Source organism: Tachypleus tridentatus, chromosome 1 (assembly GCF_004210375.1).
Source record: "Tachypleus tridentatus isolate NWPU-2018 chromosome 1, ASM421037v1, whole genome shotgun sequence".
In the NCBI taxonomy this organism is placed as follows: domain Eukaryota; kingdom Metazoa; phylum Arthropoda; class Merostomata; order Xiphosura; family Limulidae; genus Tachypleus; species Tachypleus tridentatus.
Window position 1 is genome coordinate 72856008 of NC_134825.1, and position 19990 is coordinate 72875997.

General features: G+C 32.8%; 1 protein-coding gene across 3 annotated transcripts in view; it reads right to left on the reverse strand.

Annotated features, from left to right (window-relative positions):
• The window catches only part of LOC143252173 (uncharacterized), a 75093-nt gene that overhangs the window by 27272 nt on the left and 27831 nt on the right, over positions 1-19990 (reverse strand). Inside the window, exons 3-7 of one of the 3 annotated variants that reach the window (XM_076503902.1) lie at positions 14314-14403; positions 7420-7526; positions 4386-4413; positions 1652-2126; positions 96-264 (exon numbers count right to left, since the gene is read on the reverse strand). In XM_076503902.1, coding sequence (XP_076360017.1) covers positions 96-264; positions 1652-2126; positions 4386-4413; positions 7420-7526; positions 14314-14403 — 869 coding nt within the window. Of the gene's footprint in view, positions 1-95; positions 265-1651; positions 2127-4385; positions 4414-7419; positions 7527-13859; positions 13935-14313; positions 14404-19990 lie in introns of those variants that run through there. The other 2 variants (XM_076503912.1, XM_076503921.1) reach the window with 2 other exon arrangements.

Below are 19990 nucleotides of genomic sequence, written 5' to 3' on the forward strand. Positions count from 1 at the left end.
TTCAAAGCTTGAAAACACTCATGTTAAATATTTCTTTTAACATGTAGAATTCCATACCAAGTTAAAGGAAATTCAATACAGAGAAAATTAATCACCTGACAAATGAAAATGGAAGGACGAGATGTGGGAGCAACACCAACACATTCCGGATGGAAGAGACACAAGCACACTCCACAGTGAAGGGAAGGAAGCTGACCATTCCGACCCACACAATGAAGAGAGCATAAAACTGACTCAGTAGAATCCATCTTGAAATTGGATAGCCTGCAGCACAGAAAATATTGCTGTTACCACATAGCCAGTATTTGTTTCCATTAGCAGAATACGTCACTTTTCATTTTATTTTTATTAATGTCAAGTATACGGGAGTTCATACTGTTTCTATTCACAATCGTCTTCAAGCAAAACCATGACAGAATACATAAATTTCTCTCTACTTAACCCCATGTGCACAGGGTTGGTCCACTAAACTAATGTTGTATTTCTGAAGCTGAACATAGTAACATTAACTGCTTTAAGAAAAAATTACAAGTTTGTTGTATAAAAAATCTAGGTTTTTAAATAAGTTATTTTGACTAAAGATTAGGCTTTTGGCTCAAACTCTGGGTTAATCCCAGTGCATGATCATTATCATGTTCAGGATAAAAACACTTTTATTAAAGTTTTCATATTTCTTCTAGAATATCCCATGTGAAATAAAATGAACAACCTTTTTTTCTTCTTGTTCTGACTACAGTTTCCCATTTTTAATATAGTTATCTTCAAGGATCCAACTGTTAACCATTATACATCTGTTTTCCATAATATTATGATTTTATTGATACATTTAGTACTTTATTCAAATAGAAACTGAAGGACAAAATGTACCAGGAACAAGAAAAGAAATCCCTACAATTACCACAGTTTAACTGGATTCCTAATTAAGTTAGAAAAGGCTTAAAAATTCTGTTACATACTCCAAGTATTACACACAAACCATCTGGGGTAAACTGCCTACAACTATTCAAAAAACATAATCAGTAGGTTCTTGTAGATTCTTTGTTATCATAAATTTGTTCAAAGATATGACAAAAGTGGAAGAAGACTGAATGGTGGGTGTCAAGTTTCATATATTGGTCTATAGTTTGAGTTTCTAATTGGTTGATCTCTCAGAAAATATTAAAAGGACATGAAGATAATTTAAAACAAGAATCACAACAGAGATGCATTGCATGAAATACAGAAAAATATTTTCTTTTAAAATTAAAAGAAGAAAACCAAGATGACAAAACTTTGAATTATAAGATATTTTCTATTATCAAATTTATTACCCTCCTTTGATAACAAAGGTGTTTACTTATATTTTGAACACCACTGTAAAAACGTTATGATATGTACACTCTGACATACTCGTGCACACTGGGGTTAACAAGACTACATGTTAAATTCTGTTCCCCAATAACAAGTAATTCATAAGATTTAATGATTCTAAACAAGGTATTTTACCTAGTAACACTATAAGTGTATCAGCTTAAGAAACATTTTTCATACAGTTGGGTATCAATTTTAAAAAAAGTACAATAAAGACAATGTCATTCAAATACTTACACTTCTAATTAAAAGTTAATATTGTCTAAGGCACAGAAAATTAAAAGCACTAGACAATACTCACAGTGAATAGGTTTTTTGACTGTTCTGCTTCTTTGTCTCTACATTTTCATTTTTCTTTGCAACAACTTGCTTCTTAACTTCTGTCTGCTCACTTTTGCTTGAGTCAGACTTTGTAGCAGTTTCCATCTGAACTTTTGTTACAGGTGGTGCTGGTTGTTGTGGCTCTGGTGAAGGCACATCTTCTTTAAATCGCTTGGGTGTATATTTAATCCTTGGACCCCGCCTCTTTTCTCCCTTAGAGGTGGGAATATTATCTGATGGTTTTCTGTGTGTGTCTGTTACAACAGCTACTGAAGTTTTAGTTTCTGGAGTGGATACTTTCTTTTTGGGGATAGGAGTTGGGTTAGAAGAATGTATTTCTGGAGTTTTTGATTTGAAATTGGCTAGTCGTTGCATCTCGAAAGGTTCATGATAAACTGAGAACTTACCAAACGTGAAGTATGTCATAGGTAGTTGATGGTCAGGATTCTTTTCCACTAAAAGGGCAATAACAAAGCAAAACCTAATAATGTTACCCATGTAAAGTAATCTGAACAAAATATCTCTCCACTAAAACACTGTACAACTTTTGAGATGCAAAAGAAATCTAAACAAATTGTTAAAAGTTCAATGAAGCTACTCAAATTTGTTTAACTAAGCAGATAATAATGATAAAAATCTTTTTACCCTATAATAGATATTTCACACAGGTAATTAGTCGAATTCATACACAAATTACACTTCTTTGATAAAAGCACATGCTATTCCCATTATAAAGATTTAACTGAAAATGTAAATACACTTTTTTGTAACAGCAACAGCAGAATTTTACATTGCAGTTACAAATATTAATAAAAAAATAAGTTTTGATCATATCTATAGACAGCATACATTATATTTTTTATATTATTCAAGTTATTTGTCATTATTCCATTTTTCAATCATAAAAATTATAATGGCCATATGAATAAAACAGTTTTGTAATTACACTGGACAATTTTAGAACAAATAACTTTAATGCACTTTCCTGTACACTGGTTTAAAGTTTAAAGACATGAAACTAATGCACCAATAGAAACGTCCATGGTAAATAAATTAAATTATAAAAATCATAAAAAAGAAATTTATATGTTCAAACAAAATTACGCCAGTGTTTTCCACACTTTAAACTGTTGTGACCCTATAACTCAGTAAAATAACAAACATTTTTTTTACACATACATTTTGAAATAATCAAACAATCACAAACTACTATATCAATAACACAGAATTCGACAATAACTATCAAGCTTAGTAACTAAGCTGTATTTGGGTTTAAGAAACATGAAATTTCAAGCCCAATAACACTACTGAAGATCTAGCGAGTAAAAAAGAAAAGAGTTTGCCATGCAAGTATTTTGTAGAGGCTGAGAAAACTATTAGCGTAACATTATGAGCTATTGATTGGTTATACATGCATAACTGGGTGGGAGTGGGGGGCCTCCACAGTTGATCCAACAAGTATCTCAGAAAATAGAAAAGATAGGGAGTTTATTTTTTATTATAGCTTGCCAAAATTGGAAAAGATGAGTATATAATTCAAATGAAACTATAGACTTTGTATTTGGACACTGCAAACATCTAATTTGAACCAATACTGTATTCAACATACCACAACACAAAAATTGATATTTATGGTTTTTCACATATTTATTTTTGTATTAAGAAATTAAATAATGCATACAATTAAAATTTGATTTATATTTTACACTTTTATATCAAACTTACTGGCATACATTTATAAAATAGTACTTCAACAAAGTTTTGAATGCAAGTTAACAAACATAACGACGTGGCTTTTGAACCGTCTCATGGAGATTCACTGATATCTGATTTTCATTATTTTACTCCAAATCCCAAACAAGCAATTATTACACCACTGATACTTGCATTTTTTCTTAAATTGATACATCAATTGTCTACATTATCCAAAAACACAGGTTAAGTGTAATTTTTATCATCAACAAATTTGGAAAAAAACTTATCATAAGTCCTTTAGGAAAACTTTACTGATGCTGAATTAGCTTTCACTACATGTAAACTAATAAAACTGGGAAAAAAAAAAGATTGGTCAACTTAAAGATGACATTTAAGCTGAAGATGAATGAAATCAATGTTTTTTTTCTACATTTTCATGCAAACATGACCAATCTCCATTAACAGTGACTACTGAGAATATATGGTTATTTTTCCACAATCATTCAAAGTTTGATCTTTAAAGAAATTGTGCTAAACAAATTTATCATTGAGAATCACAGATGCTAAATTTATGGCATTCCAAATAATGAAGGTCATTAAAAGTTAGTTGTCAAAGACAGAGATACAAAAGAAATGTTAATTTAAGAAGTGCAGATAGTTCTCATGTATGAACTTTGCATGAAATTCAAAAACAAACAAATGTTACTTTTAGAAATAAAGAAAAATAAATAACTATTTCATAACATTTAGGGCTAAATCACAAATTTAATATGTAACAGCTCATAGTTTAATTTATACTCGTGGAAGCACTTTATATACACACACATATATGTGCCTAATATCTGTATTAATTTTGTGATATGTAAATTACAAAAATTGTTCCATTATCTATAACAAATGTTGATAAAAACATACAATATCCTATCATCTCATTAAATATTGATATTTATGAGCCAGTTTTCTTACTTTCTCATTCTTTAAAATATTACTTGTAAAGTTCTAAAAAAAGCCATACTTACTATATGTTTCAACTTCTTTTACAGATCTCTGAAATAATAAATAACACAATAAAGAAAATGAAACCCTCATCTTTAACTGAAAAAACACATTCATAAAGAACTTTTCTTAACATTTTTCATACATACATAAGGGCCAATGAAAAATCACCAATATTACATTAGACAATATTAATGGTTTGTGTAAGTCAAAATTACACAATTACTATTTACTGTGCACAGAAAAATATACATAAGTACAGAGAGCCATCTGCTAATTCTGTATTTCACATGGGAAAGCTGAAACTACAAACTCCCAAACAGTGAAATTATGTTTTCAATAAAAGCTTTTAATAACATTAGACATACATTGACTTAATGAAAAACATTTATGTTTTATTAGATTCAAAGTTCTAAGTACTTTAATCTTTTTGTTAAATACATTAGACTAGTTTGCCACACAGCATCCATCACTTGGAAAGAAAGCACTGCATCTGTAGTGGAAATAACTTACCTTTTTTTTTTTTTTTTGTCACAGGTAAAGAAACAATACAATGCTACCTCATGTACAAAACAACCAATTATATCACTGAGGAATACTAGTTAATATCTTTAACATACTGAAAAAGTTTTGTTATATATGCTAAGCAACTACTGAAATGAAGCCTACTAAGGCAATAGCTGTAATCCCTAGAGGTGGGACATTGTTACAAAATCATATAATTAATTGGGCATTAGTTAACTGATGATTAATTACATAGGCTTGCAATGATTTTATTGTTATAAAATTATTACATGACCTACAGTAATTCCTATATGCTGAATCCAAAAATAATATAGATTCTTCTCTTAACACATTCATATTTTTCACAAAACATCATGTGTACTTTTACAAAATCGAAACATTTTCATTGAGATCAGATCACATTTTCCTATGCTTGAAATGTTGACAACCATTAGCTAGACTTATCAAGACCAATTTTGATGCAAGTCTTATTAATCGTTCTTGAACCCGTAAGAAACACACCAACAGTAAATACATTGTTAACAGATCACGTAACGTCATTTCCAGATAGTATTTGTTTCTGCATACACAATGACATTTTTCTTTTCATTATTATTCCAAAAACTGTTTAATTTTGAAGTCTGAGTTCAAGAAAGGTCCTGTTCAATCTTCACTTTCCTTAATGTGTGTTACTGCATTATATTGATGAGGAATGGAATTCTCTGTCCAGCTCAAACCACATTTGGATCCATGCGTGTTATTGGGTTATAAAGTTTTGCAGAATTCCATTCATCATCAGTGACCTTTATCAATCCAAAATCAAAAAGGAAGATTTTTTTTTCTATTAAATTATATAAATAAAACTATTTATTGAACAAATTCCAAAACTATTTTTTTCTTTTTCTTTTACAATATGTAGAATGATAACTTGAGTTTCTATTCTGTAATTTTTCCCAAGATGGAATGGATTCAAAGGCATGATAGCAATATTTGGTGGATGACAAACAGAATGTATTGTTTTATTAATATAATTTTTGCATGAAATACTTTTTTTTTCACTAATATAAGCTGATCATAACCTGATGTACAAAGGAACTAAAAAGATACACAACAACATAAAGAAAGGTATTTTAAAGAACTTTCAAGTCAAGCCAAAATCAGTACTTTAGAAAACTTGTTTCTTTTGTAGCATAGACACACTTAAAAATAGAGAATTATTTCAAAACCTACCAACAATGAAGTTTTGGGAAATTCAAATTTTGTGATAGATTACAGATTTTGAAAGTTGCTTTCCTATATTTTGGATCAAAAAACTAAAATCTTAACTACCATATACCTTTGTAACATAAACAAGATTTTCAAAACAAATTTCACTCTGGTGTTCACAAGGTGTTGAAAGTGACAGTGATAAATATAAAACACATAACTGTAAATGATAAAGATAAAACAGCACCAACTGGTATTTTTGGAAAAATGGCCCAGCCTAATTTTAGATTTAAAACTTCAATAAGAATATACAGGTTCATATAACTTGAATAACACCTACCCATTTTATTCTCATGAACATTTAACATAACAGCACAAAAAGAATTGGTAAAAAAAAGAAAAAAGCTACATATGAGAGAACTCCGTACATTTGTTTTTAACAAAGAATGTTTCATGAACCTTGTTAAAATCTGTTTTTTATCAAGTAAAATATATTCTATAATAAATCATGTAAAATATAAGTGTAGAAGTATTAGATTGAGTTGTTGATAAAAAAAAAAAAAGGAACAATGCAAGAAAACTGATATAATATTGTAAAATTTAAGGGAAAAGTTACAATTTATACTTGAAATTGAAAGAAAAAATACAAGAACCAGTCACTTGTTTCACAAAAAAAAAAGAGGGTTGAAAAACAAGATACACATAGAGGTATGATTACATGTGACAGCAACGAAACTTGTTTTAGCAACTTGGTTCAGAAATATTGAATAAAAAAGGGGTCACTAAATATTGACCACATAAAGAGACATGATGACTACACTAAACAATATATTTGCCAAATGCTCATCACCATACAATCATACAACTTACATACACTAGAACCCACAACTATCATGATTACATATTGATGAGCAAGTTGGATCAAGTCATTCAAGTGGCCAGGATATCTACTAGTTCCAAGATTTCACCCACACCCAGAGCTGGATTTTCTTACATGTTTAGTACTGTCAAACTCACTGCTGAATTAGTCTTAACAGCTGAACTATAACATGGAATCAACTTTGAAAAATAAGGTAAACTAGAAATAAATATTTTAAAACTAAAAATATGACGATTTTTGTATTTGTGATGAAAGTGGTAGAGTTTCAAACTACTATTGTCATGATGCATAGGTTAATACCAGTTTTTAACAACAATCCAAATACTGGGACATTATTTCTTCCTTAAATATTCTAAGATTTATTGAAATAAAACAAAATTGCCATAATAATAAGCTATACAAATTGTTTCCCTGTCATTGTAAATAGAATGCATGAAGGACAATAATCATCCACACTACAACATTACCAATTTTTGGCCTGTTGGAGAAAAATAATATATATCAGCCATCCTTCCCTTTTTGTTCTGTACCTTGCCTTCTATAACTGCTCTGAATACGATTTCTCGTTTCCATCCTATAATTACACAAATAGCAGAATTATATAACTAACTACTCTTTTATATAAGTTTCATAAAATGTTTAAGTAGTTAATTAGTAATACTTACCTTTCTGTTGAACCATATCAACTGTAAATAACAATGTGATTTTATTCTTTGAGTTTTTATGTAATAACAAACAAATTATATTTAATTTTAACTCAAATTATCCAATAACAATATTTTTAAGATAGTTATTCACTTAGTGTTAGTGATAATACAAAATTATAGCAGTTACCTACTATATACAAGTAATTTGTTTCAATAACATTATCAGTAATAAACAATCTAAACAATTCATATTACCAGTAAAGTAGAAAGCTAATTCCCTCTAAAGTATTTCCAAAGATGTCTTCAGTTTGTAAAGATAATATCATATTGACCGATTTTATAGAATAAAAAAACTCGTTAATAACAATCTGTAGAAGTTTCATAGAGACTATGAAGTAGCTTGTGTCTTTATATTATTTGTCTGCCTGCCCAAGTTGAAAATTTTCTAGTTTTACAATTTTTATTACCACAACTTTCTAGGATTCTTAAACATGATCCAAGGGGATTATAAAATCATTGAAATTTGTAATTTTTCCTATTTTAAAAATTTATCACACATTTTGGTTTTGTAGTTCCTATTTCCCAAATTCTGATCTACATAAAACTTTCAAAAGTTAATGGAGAAAGACCAATCTCCAAGACATGTAAATTACAGGTTAGATTACTGAAAAGAGATAACAGCAGTGCCTGAAGTGAGGTGGGATGACCATCTCACTTCCTTTCAGTAGACTAACTTCACAGAAGGGAAAGTTTCAATAAATGATTCAACAATATTTACAACAGCAAGGGACAGGAGAGAGAAACTGTATATTATTTTTAAATGTCATGTAAGAATAAAGCAGGAATACGACAAAGTAGAACACTGATGGTGCAATCAAACATCTTGCTAAGGGCTTGACCAGTGTGACTGAGTTCATAACTATACGGTAGCCATCAATTTTCACACAATACCTCATAACAGTATACCTCTGCTTACACTTAATATTATACTTTAAACTGTGTCTGAGTAATAACCCTGTCACACAAACTAATTGCAAATATATCTCATGAAGAATTTTTCTGTTTTCATTATGGTTGGTTGTTTGGTGTTTTATGGCACAAAGCAACCATAAAAAGAAATCATGTTAAAAAAACAAAGTCCAATTTTTGAATTAAAAACTTAAATAGCATTAAAAAGGCCAATGGTCCTAAAAAATTAAAAAACATTTGTTAGATAAACAATGTCAGGATTAAACCTGTGGACAAAACATGCCTAAAATGGTACAGTCGTTCAGAATCATAATGATGGCATGACAGTAAAATGTGGGCTTCTGTGACCTGAGTATCACACATTGGTGCATTAGTCCCATATAAAAGAAAACAATGAGTTAAAACACTGTGGCCAATGCATAGTCTAACCAATCCTCACAAAAACAAAATAGACTAGGTCCAATAGAGGGAAAAGCTAGTTATCACGTTGCTCACTCCAAGTCAACTGCCAACTGGCACAGAGCTGAGCCTTGAATACAGGACCATAGTCCATGTATGGAACAGACACAGCAGTGATAGTGCCAGAACAGATACTTAGCTGCGGTGTCAGTAAGCTCGTTCTCGTGAATACCAGCATGGCCTGGTATCCAGAAAAATTGGATAGAAGTAGATGTTAAAGAGAAGTGGGCCAGTCGGTTTTGAATTTCAGTGAGAACTAACGTGAAGCAATTCCAGGTCCAAAAAAGAGCTAAGCAAGTGTATAAATAGTACAGTTCATGTACTGCATAGCTTCTTCTTAATCCAGGGCAACAGAAATGGCATACAATTTGGCAGTGAACAAAGAAACTGTAGAGGGGGTCCTGTGTGCAACCACCAAACCACAACAAACCATGGCAGAGCCCACAGAGTCACTTGATTTCGAACCATCTGCATAAATGGAAATGGAAAGATGGTTCGAACGATGTTCAGTAAATAAAAGACATTATTTCCAATTGGGAGAATCCACCTTTTTCAGATGACTCAATGAAAAGTCACACCTGGGGATGGTAATAACCCATGATAGGATGGGCTGATTAGTTGATACAACAATGTCATCTAAGGACAGACCAAATTTATCCAACTCTGCCCAGATATGAAGGCCACAAGGAACAATGGCAGACTGTCTGTTCTGAAAAAGCATGGCCCACTGTGGAAAGAAAACACAACCTGTGGTAGAATGCTGTGGTAAAGCTCATAGTTTGGAAGCATATAGTAAAGACAGTTGCAAATGGCAGAGGTGTAGAGGAGGTTCATGAGACTCTGTGTACAAACTCTGGACTAAAGAAGTGCAGAAAGCTCCCATGCAGAGCTGAAGCCTCTGATGATGAATGGGGTCCAGTATCTTCAAGGCTGAGGTCCTGGCAGAGCCACAGACCAGAGACCCATAGTCCGAGAGGTGGAAAAGTAGACATAGAGGTGTTCAGTGCTCTTGTACAGTTGACTTGTAGCTGCTTTGCACGTGATATACAGGACAGTTTACAGTCAAAGATAAACCCCAATTACTTTGCTTCAGGGACCACAGGAAGCACAACTTCACTGACATGGAGTTCAGAATCGAGGTGAATACCCTGCTGGTGGAAAAAGAGCACACAAAGTGTTCAAGAAAGAAAAGGTAAAATTATTTGCAGTGGTCTACTTCAGTAAATGAATGAGGGCAGTTGGTAGCTGCTGCTCAATAAAACTCCTGTTCAGCGACTGACACGAGTAGGAAAGTGTCAACTCCACATGAACTTGGAATCATCAAACCCATAAAGAAATGGGCAAATGGCCATGCAACCCATATGAGTGGAGGTCTTGCAAAATGCCATACCTTCACAAAGTGTCATGAGCCTTCTCAAGATAAAAGAATATTGACACATGATGTTGTTGCTTGAGAAAAGCTTCTCTGATCAATGTTTCAAGTCAAATCAGGTGGTATCCGGTGAAGTGCCATCATAAGAACCCACAATGGGTGGGTGAAAGGAGGATGCTTGATTCGAGAATCCAAACAAGACTAGCATTAACCATCCTACCTAAGCCCTTCAAAGCAACTGGACAGTAGTTTGTAGGAATATTGGGATCCTTCCTAGACATAGAAAAGGGTAGGACATTCACTGACATAAACTTACTGTTTTTCAACCAATCCTTGAAACAAAATACTGAAAACCATGTCTTAACCAGACCTAGCTTGTACACCCTACAATTTGCAGCTGACATTACTGCTAACCCAACTTTAACAAATGCTCATGATGTTTTTTAGAAGACTAATCACAATGGGGAACTAAAAACTAACCTTTCAACACTAAAAAACTGGTGAAGACAGCATCAGAAATATTTTTAAAAAGGCCTCCAATAACCTCCACCAACACAAGTCTTTCCCTACTGATAGGATATTTTTCCAAAGTTAGCATCATACCACTACTCAAGGACTGCTTAAGAACATTAGCTCACAATTATTATGAAATTGCAGAGAAACAAAACTTAACTGCTAAGTTACACACCATGAAAAGTGCTCCACACAAAACAATATCCCCATTCAACATATACATGAGCTTCAAGACATCATAAAACAACAACACACCATTCTAAGGTACTAATCATTACTTGTCTTCATTCATTTTAGCTTTGGGCACAGAACAGATAAAACATTTGGCCTTTTCTTGGGAAAGTGGGTTTTCTTAGGATACTCTCATTCCCCCCCCCCAGCAAATTCTGAGGTACTTGGATTTATTGATCCCAGCCACTTCGTAACCCTGATCATGGGAGTTTGAAGAATGGTTCATCAACTTGCTTCCTTTTGTTCTTCTGTAAAGTTCTTCCATCAAGTCTTGTTATCAACAGTGCAAGGACAACGTCATGCCACTGGCCCCAACTGCCTTCTCTCAGCTACCTTTATCCAGCAAGACACCTCCATCCACACTTCTCTGAAACTACAACCTTAAATATTAACTTAGCAACACATAAACAAGCCAGACCTAAAATCAGATCCAAACTCTCAATAATCACAACAAAATTTTACCACGAGCAGAGCAATGGGGGATATTAATATCCCAGAACACCCCAGTTGGAAAAGTTTACCTTCCTATAAAACTAAATTACTGCCACAGGATTTTCTTTCTTTTTCTTTTTTCAAGAGAAGTAGGAGAGAGATGCTGTGCATCTGGTAGTGTACAACATCAAGTCTGGCCAATGAGTAACTGTCAACCCTGAAAGAAAAGTGAAGGGGGATAGACAGACAGATCAATAGCAGTTAAAGACTAAGTACTTGAAAATAAGTACAAACACCTGTACTGAAGAGAGAAAGGTTGTGATCTGAGAGCAACCCCTCACATTAATATCAGCATCCTTCCAGAGAGGATTATGTTCATTAAAGTACTCCAGGATTAAAAATGGAAACAGGAACTGTTCAATAAGAGTATCAAAGTCTAAGTCATCATAGGTCTCTCCAGGAAACAGGTAGAGAGAATAGATAGTGATGGTATAGCCCAAGGAAAAACAGATGGTTACAGGTATGGAGTGACAGAGATAGAGAGGGCACATGCTGGTCAACCACTTCCAAGCACTTTTCCATCACACAACCTATCATTGCGGTATAAAGAAAACTGCTGTAAGGTGACCATATCAGCAGGTTTAAAAACTGTTTCCTGTATGGAAAGACATACAGGATGATAGGAATCAGTTAGTGCCTTGATATCATCCAAATTAGAATGAAAACCCTGACAGTTCTACTGTATCAATGTGGCCATTTATACTTACATGGAGAAAAATTGGGGAGAGAGCCCTTCTGTTTCAGACCACATTTTCTCTTTTATAAAAAGAGATCTATTGGCATGTCTCTGTTGTTGGAAGAAAATTCTTGTGACCGAGAGCATGAACAAATAATCATTCTGCATCTCAGAGGTGGAGAAGGAGATAGACCTGAGGAAAACCAAACAAGGAACTAAGGTAAGTGGATCTAGGGAGCTGCTGGAAAAAAATGGTGGGCACAAAGACTGGTGTCAACATTGAGTTGTCAACTTTCTTAACCACGTGGTTTGAAAATGACTCTGTTAAAGACATGGAGAGATTTGTTCACACTACCACTGTTGCAGCAGAACAGAGTGTAGTAGCATGCATCTGAGATGGAGTGGTGGACAATAACTTTCATGCCTCAGGGTTAGAAATGTTGTAAACTGTTTTCAAATGCTGTACCTCTTTTTCCTCCACTTACCTCAGGCATGAACAAAAGTTATGGGTGAGAGCTACTACAGTTAATACAAGAGTCCATTTCACACTCACAGACATCAAGATTCTTGCCACAACACTGAGCACATATCAAAGAACCACAACATGATGTTTTTGAGTGACCAAACCACTGACACTTGAAACATCTGAGAGGGTTCAGAATATATGGCCATACTTTGCAATTTCAATAACCTGCCTTGATGGTGGCAGGTCGACGTGGTGATATAAACATCAAAATTAGGACATTGGTCAGCATTGTAATTTCATCTGTGAGTGGATACACATCTCACTGCAGAAACTCCTTAGGTAAAGAAACCAGTGAGGATCTCTGACTCAGGAATGTTATTCAAATCTCTCTCAACAATAACTCCTCATGATGAATTCAAAGTATCATTTGGAGTAACTTCAATGGGTATATCCCAATGGCCTTTGAATGCAAGAAGAGTTCACTATTTTTGGAGTGGATGTTTACACCAAAATGTTCCCAGATGGTAGTTTTCTGACTGACTTTGGAGAGCTGGCAAGCCCCTCTAGTCCCTTCTAAATGAAAAGGGGAGACATTTGCTCTAAAGATTTGTCTGATAAAGAATGTAATATCAGAAAATGAGGTACAGTTTTTGAACAGATTGCTGTTCAAAATCTTCAAGACTTGGTTGTTTACCTATTGGTCTGTTTTTTTTCATTATTAAGTTTTCATTTGGGGATCCATAATAAAGAAGGAATATTTCAGTGCCCACTGACCCCACCTACCATGGAGTCCTACAAGGGGATGGACTACAATGCCAAACAAGAACATTGCAGTGATGCCAGGGTTTCGTGAGCACTATACCCAAGTACCAGCATCAGTCACAATGTCCACAAAGTCCATTGAGAATGTCCAACACTGGTACTTGGTTAACCCTAGCCCAAGTTAACCAGCTGAATGTGGTGTATTATGGTTGGACCCCTCAATTGCCAGGATCCTTTTTCCCATTCACAGGTGATCATGCACAGCAAACATGTGAGTAGATGTTTAGATCCCAGAGGAGATAAACTGAAAGAAAAAGTACCTTCTGTGGGAGGTCCCTTCACCATGTTCAGGAATACACACTGAGGGGGTTTTCATTACAGTGCCTCATCTAACCCTATATAAAATAATAAATTTCAGATTTTGACATTTTAGTTTATTTTATAACAATAAATGATAAATACAGATGAAAAGAAGAAATATAGTACTTAAATTATTTTACAGACTATCCCACTTTCTCTTTTCTTCCCACTTCAAGCACTGGATAACAATATTACACCAGTACTCAGCAAACCTGCATGGTAAATAACAGAATACTATTGCAGCAAAGTCAAAAAGATCAAATGTTGCCCTTGAAGTGGGGACCTTTGCCCGTTTAATGAGAGAGAGAAAAAATAGCCATATATTTTTGTATAAAGCCTGATTCTTGCCTTATAAAAAGCTCTTTATAAACCCTCAATACTATTTATGAATGAATTGTTTTCATCACTACTTACCACTTTCAAAAGGTTTCTTATAAAACTCACTTTCTACTTTTGGAAATTCCACATTTTCTTCCACTCTTGTTGGTGTTCTTGGAAAATTTGCTATTAAATAAAAAAAACAAAAACAGTTTGTTTCTAGCAATGTGTGCCAACATACTTAAGAGCTATCCCTAATTTAAAAGTAACAGACAACACAGAAGAACGTTTGGGCTACTCTTTGTAAACAAAGTGGTACTGACCATTGTTTATATATATATATAGCATCCCAATGACTGGAAGGTCAATCATGTTTAGTTACAGGATTTGAACCCATAACATACAAACAGTAAGTCCACCAACCTAACCACTAGATCATGAAAAAAAAAGTTAATGATGGTGAAACTTTTCTACTGCTATTAAGATGAAATTACATTAAAAAAGTTAACCTTTAAGATGACAACTTTTTAAAGTATTGTATAAATATATGATTTAAAAAGGTATCTGCAAACAGAAAAATATTACATTAATTAATAAGGCGTATTCAAAATTACGTAATTTTTTTTATCTAGGAACTATTGAATGGATGAACACATAGTATTAAATACTGTAGCAGCTCAAAATGTTAATAAATGATTTACTACACTTTGGTACTAATGTCTAATATCTTCCAGTCGACAAAATGATCTCACCCACAGTTTATCCCCCTTTTCAACTCACAATGAACTGTTACGTAACCTTCTAATATCAGAAAGAGACAAAGCTGCACAATAAAATTGGTTCAAGGTTGTTTACATTCACCTAGCCAAATGCTTGGACAAACTGTTTGGAGAAGAATTCACAAGATAATACTACTTGCTTGCAAGGCAATTTCAACAAGAACTGACAACTGACATAAACCAACTATTGAATAAATTTGTATTAAAAAATTCTATCTCATTTAAAACACACACACACACACATATATATATATATATAAATGCATAAAATTCAACTGTGACCAGTCACAAGTTTACCAATTTTACTTTGTGCAGAAACTTCCATGCTTCCACATGGACAAAAAAAATCAAAATAACAATGGGATGTAAGGGTTTGTCAAGTTCCAGTAAAACGTTTTTAAAGTACACATTTATATGCATGTTGAGTATTCAACCAGAATTGAAATTTTAAGAGGGATGGTTTCATAAATCAAAAGGAACAAAAGCTCTTAAAAACAGTGATATCCTTTTTCTAACTTTCTTTAAGGCAATCTTGAGTTTATTACTAGAAAATTCTGTTTGTGTGAATAAAATAACTTATATTTCCCAAATTTATCCTTATTTCCTGAATATTTTATTATTACAGTTCCATCAGTCACCAGGAGTTATTGATATTCTGCAAGTTCACTAATAATTGAGTTTAGTTTCAACTGGATTAACAAACTTATATTGTCAGTAGTTTCTGACAAAGGTGTAATAAAGAAATACTGAGGTAATAAGAACACATTCTACAGCAATAAAAAAATATCTTGCATAAAAATAGGGATGATGTAAGGATGGCAATGGCAAAAAGTACAGAAACAAGACAGGGAAGAATATACAAAAACCATATAAATATATCCTTATATAAGAAGTCAAATCCTTCTAATGAAAATTTTTATCCAAACCTAAATGTTGAAGTCCTATCATTTGCATTAATTTGGGTTTGAATAAAAGCATTTACACTAAATCATGCCATAATGCCTTACAACAGCTAATTCCCATAAGCTTGTAACACTGACTCAGTGGCTAATTATGAAGGGATTCTCTATGTTTTTGATACGTCTATATCATTCTTATTGTTTTTAAACTGTTTTTGTGTACTTGTTTCTTCTCTTTTTCAAAACAATACCTATGAATATTAATAAGTGGCAGCTTCTATGAAGGCAGAAGTTTCACCCTAGTGTGATGAGTTGTTTTGATGGAAATTATATGTTCAAGCCAGTGAAACACTATGCTGCTGCTGCATTCCTCAAATAGAAATGCAACATTTTGATGTGCAAGTCACTGCAACACCCTCAAGCATTGAAGTTGCTAGCCCCTGTTATACCACAATAAAAACACTTATTTGCTATGTTATTGACCAGTTCTGTAGTTTTCCAATTCTTTTGTTAGCTAAATTGAAGGTCTTAATAGCTTTTAAAAACCTCATAAACCAAGTTAGGTTAAATTGTTATGAGAGATTTAAGACCATGAAGAACAGTACATAATACACATCAGCTGTTTTTTTTCTTAGCCCATCCCTACATACTAAACACTACTGTGCTTAGAGATAGGTTATTACACAACAGAAATATGTAGGTAAAAGATTATTTTATACCAAGGACAAGATTTCTATAATCAATAAATGATGGCCAGTGAGCATAAAAATCAAACAATGGAAAGGACACCAACCATAATTTGTTTTTAAATTCTCATTCTGTTTTTGCTGAAATGTTTTGTTCATTCATATAGCATCCTAAAGTATTAATTATCTACTCCAAAGTATATAGTTGGACAGAGGACTTTGTTTCCTTTGCTACAGTTGGGTATTCTTCAATACATGCTTCAAAGGCTGTAACTGTTGAACCCTCATAATGTCAGTCACATCAAGGGAAATTATGCAAACAGACTTTTGAAGCACTAAACTACAGCAAAGGAAACAAAGTCCTCTGTCCAACTGCATGCTTTGGCATGAGAAATGCCAGTAGGCAGCCAAGCTAATAAACAGCATCGAGACAAAATTAAGAAACTTTAGATCTTGGAGTCTTTACATATCAACTTATTTTGATTTTCACTGCTTTTCTCAACAATGTGATTCTTTAAACCCTAATGCTACCCCCATAATAAATACATTTGATTATCTTTATTGCCAAATGCAGCAGTGAATTTTTCCAACCTAGGAGCAGTGAGAAATGTTCACAATCTCTTTGCACCAGCTTTACAGTTGCGAGAACATATGACACTGGATGATGTGCTTTAAATTCCTTGCAGACCTAGTGTACTTGAGTAAAAATAGAAGTTTACTATTGGTACTGGCTTTGCTCTGTTTATATTTTCCTTCTGTTGTTTGTGAGTGAATACTGATAATAATGGTTTATATGCATTTATTTTTGTGCAGTAAATATATGAATTATATTGTTAAAATTATGTTATTTGGCATGGCATGCATATATTTTTGATCAGTTAGTTAGAGATTTATTTTTATATCAATGACAAATTTTCATCTACTTTTCTCTTACGGTAAGTTAAATTATTATATTTAAGTTAATTGGTGAGGTATTTTTAAGTTGTATTTACCCTTTCAGCTCAACCAGCAAAGAAACAAAAACATTCAAATAGCAGCAGCAGAAATTTTCAAGAATCGTGGACTGAAAGATTTGTCATGATCAAAAAGAGTAATAAAGTATTACATAACTTATGTTTCGAAACAGTGATGTCCAAAACATCCTGTGTAAAGCAGCATTATCAAACTTTTCATAAATGGCTTTGTGATAAGAGTGAACAAGAACAAAAAGAACATTTCTTGAGAAGTCAGCAACAATAACATGCAGTCATATGTTTTGATTAAAATTTGTTTCAGGTAGTTCCAACTTAGTTGCTGCTAGTTTTAAGATTTCATAGATCATTGCTCAACATGGAAAACCACTTAGTGATGGAGTATATTAAGGAATCATGGCTATAATGTGCTCCTTTTCTTTTTGATGGTTTTCCAGGAAAAAAAAAATTGCACATTAAGGAATTGCCAGTGATTAGAAACACAGTGAAAGATAGAATATTAAAAATGGAAAAAAACATTGGTTCATTTAAATACTTTTCTCATTTGTCTTAATGAAAGCACTGATGTTACATCATCAGCTAGACAAGCCATTATTGCTCAATTCTGTAGGGGTGATAAAATCTGCAAAGAACTAGTTAACTTGGTAACGTTACCGGAATGTCCCACAGGGGCTGAAATATGTGAGGCTGTGGTAAACAAATTATATAATCGACAAGTTCACCTTTCAAAAATAGTTTCCATAACAACTGATGGTGCACCCAGCATAGTTGGACTGGCAGGCTTTCATTGTATTATATACGAGGAAGCTTTGTGTGCAAAAGTTGGCTTTAAGGAGCTTGAAAAAGTGATGAAAATTGTGACCAAGGTAGTTAAATTTTATTTCTGAGCATACTTTCAAAAAAGATAATTTCAGAATTTACTGAGAAAACAAATTTGGTGTACACAGGACTACTTATGTACAACAATGTTCGTAGAGGTAGAGGTTCTCTCCTTAAACAATTTGTTGAGTGTTTGAATGAAAACTTTTCTTCTCAAGAATTATCTGATGTTGTGTGGATTTGTAAACTGATGTTTTTTACAGATTTCTCCTCATATTTAAATCACTTGATGTTATGTTTGATAACAAAAAGCTTTTGAAACCAAACTGAAAATTTTTAAACATGATGTTTACAATGTCAGTTTTAAATATTTCCCAAACCTAAAAAAACACATGCTAGGTATTAAAATTAATGAAAAAATATACATTCAAATGCAATTTTCAATCATCATTAAGTCAACTTTTGAACAATTTACTTCAAGATTTAATAAGTTCAGGTTATTTGAAGAAACTGCAAAATTCATGAAGTATGCAGACAGTGTAATGCTAGACAAAATGAATTTGGAAATGTTGCAGTGGAATTGACTTGGATAATATTGATATGCAACCAACTGACTCACAAAGAACCTCAATTTGGAGGCAAAACTTTATCAACTTAAGAGCTGAACTAGAAATTATTGAGAAATCGGTTAGTGACTGGAACAATGCAGAAATTTGCAACAAATGAGGCTCTAAAACTTTGGAATTCTATTTCTGAAACTTCTGACTGTCTGAAAAATTTCACAATGACAGTATTAACAGTATTTTGAACATTTTTATGGGAGAAATTATTTTCAGTGATGAACTTTGTAAAGTGTAATTATAAGAATAGACTTGCTGATGAAAGTAGTGCTGCATGCATAGCTCTCAAAACAACCAAATACAAGCCTGATATAAAATATCTCGCATTGTTGGTGCAACAGGAAAAGTCTCACTAAAAATAAAACATACTTTTTTCCTTTCCTTGATTTTTTGTTATATTATGTAATATGAACCAAAGCTTACTATTTCACAAAATGCTTTCTGTTAGCAGTAAAAACAATGAATAAATGTAAATAAACAAGAGGACTCTTTTTTACTTAAAGAAGTACATCATTATTGTAATTAATTCATTAATTTTATTTATTATGAATTACTATAGTTATTAATAACATGTAACTCCTAAAGCTGTTTCATTTAAAATAATTCAGAATAACAAAAAAATGATAATCTGCTACTAAAGATTACCATGGTCATGCAACAAAAATTTTTAGATTATCCACAATTTGGGCACACATGCTCAAAAGGTTTGCCATCCTTGTCCTGTATACAAAGGATGTATCACATTCTACACATTAAACTATTTCAACCAAGCACGAATCACTGTTTTCTGCTATTAAAGCTGAAAATGTGATTTGTTATCACCAAAGAGTGAAAGCCATAAAAATCTATCATATTTTTATTACTTTATGGGTGGCACTACATATTATACAGTTTATTCTTGGCACAGAACCTCAGAATAAGCATCTAAAAAAAAAAGTAAAGTAAATGAACTTCTATTTTAAATATCAAAAAACTTATTAAAACACCAAACTGTGTGTT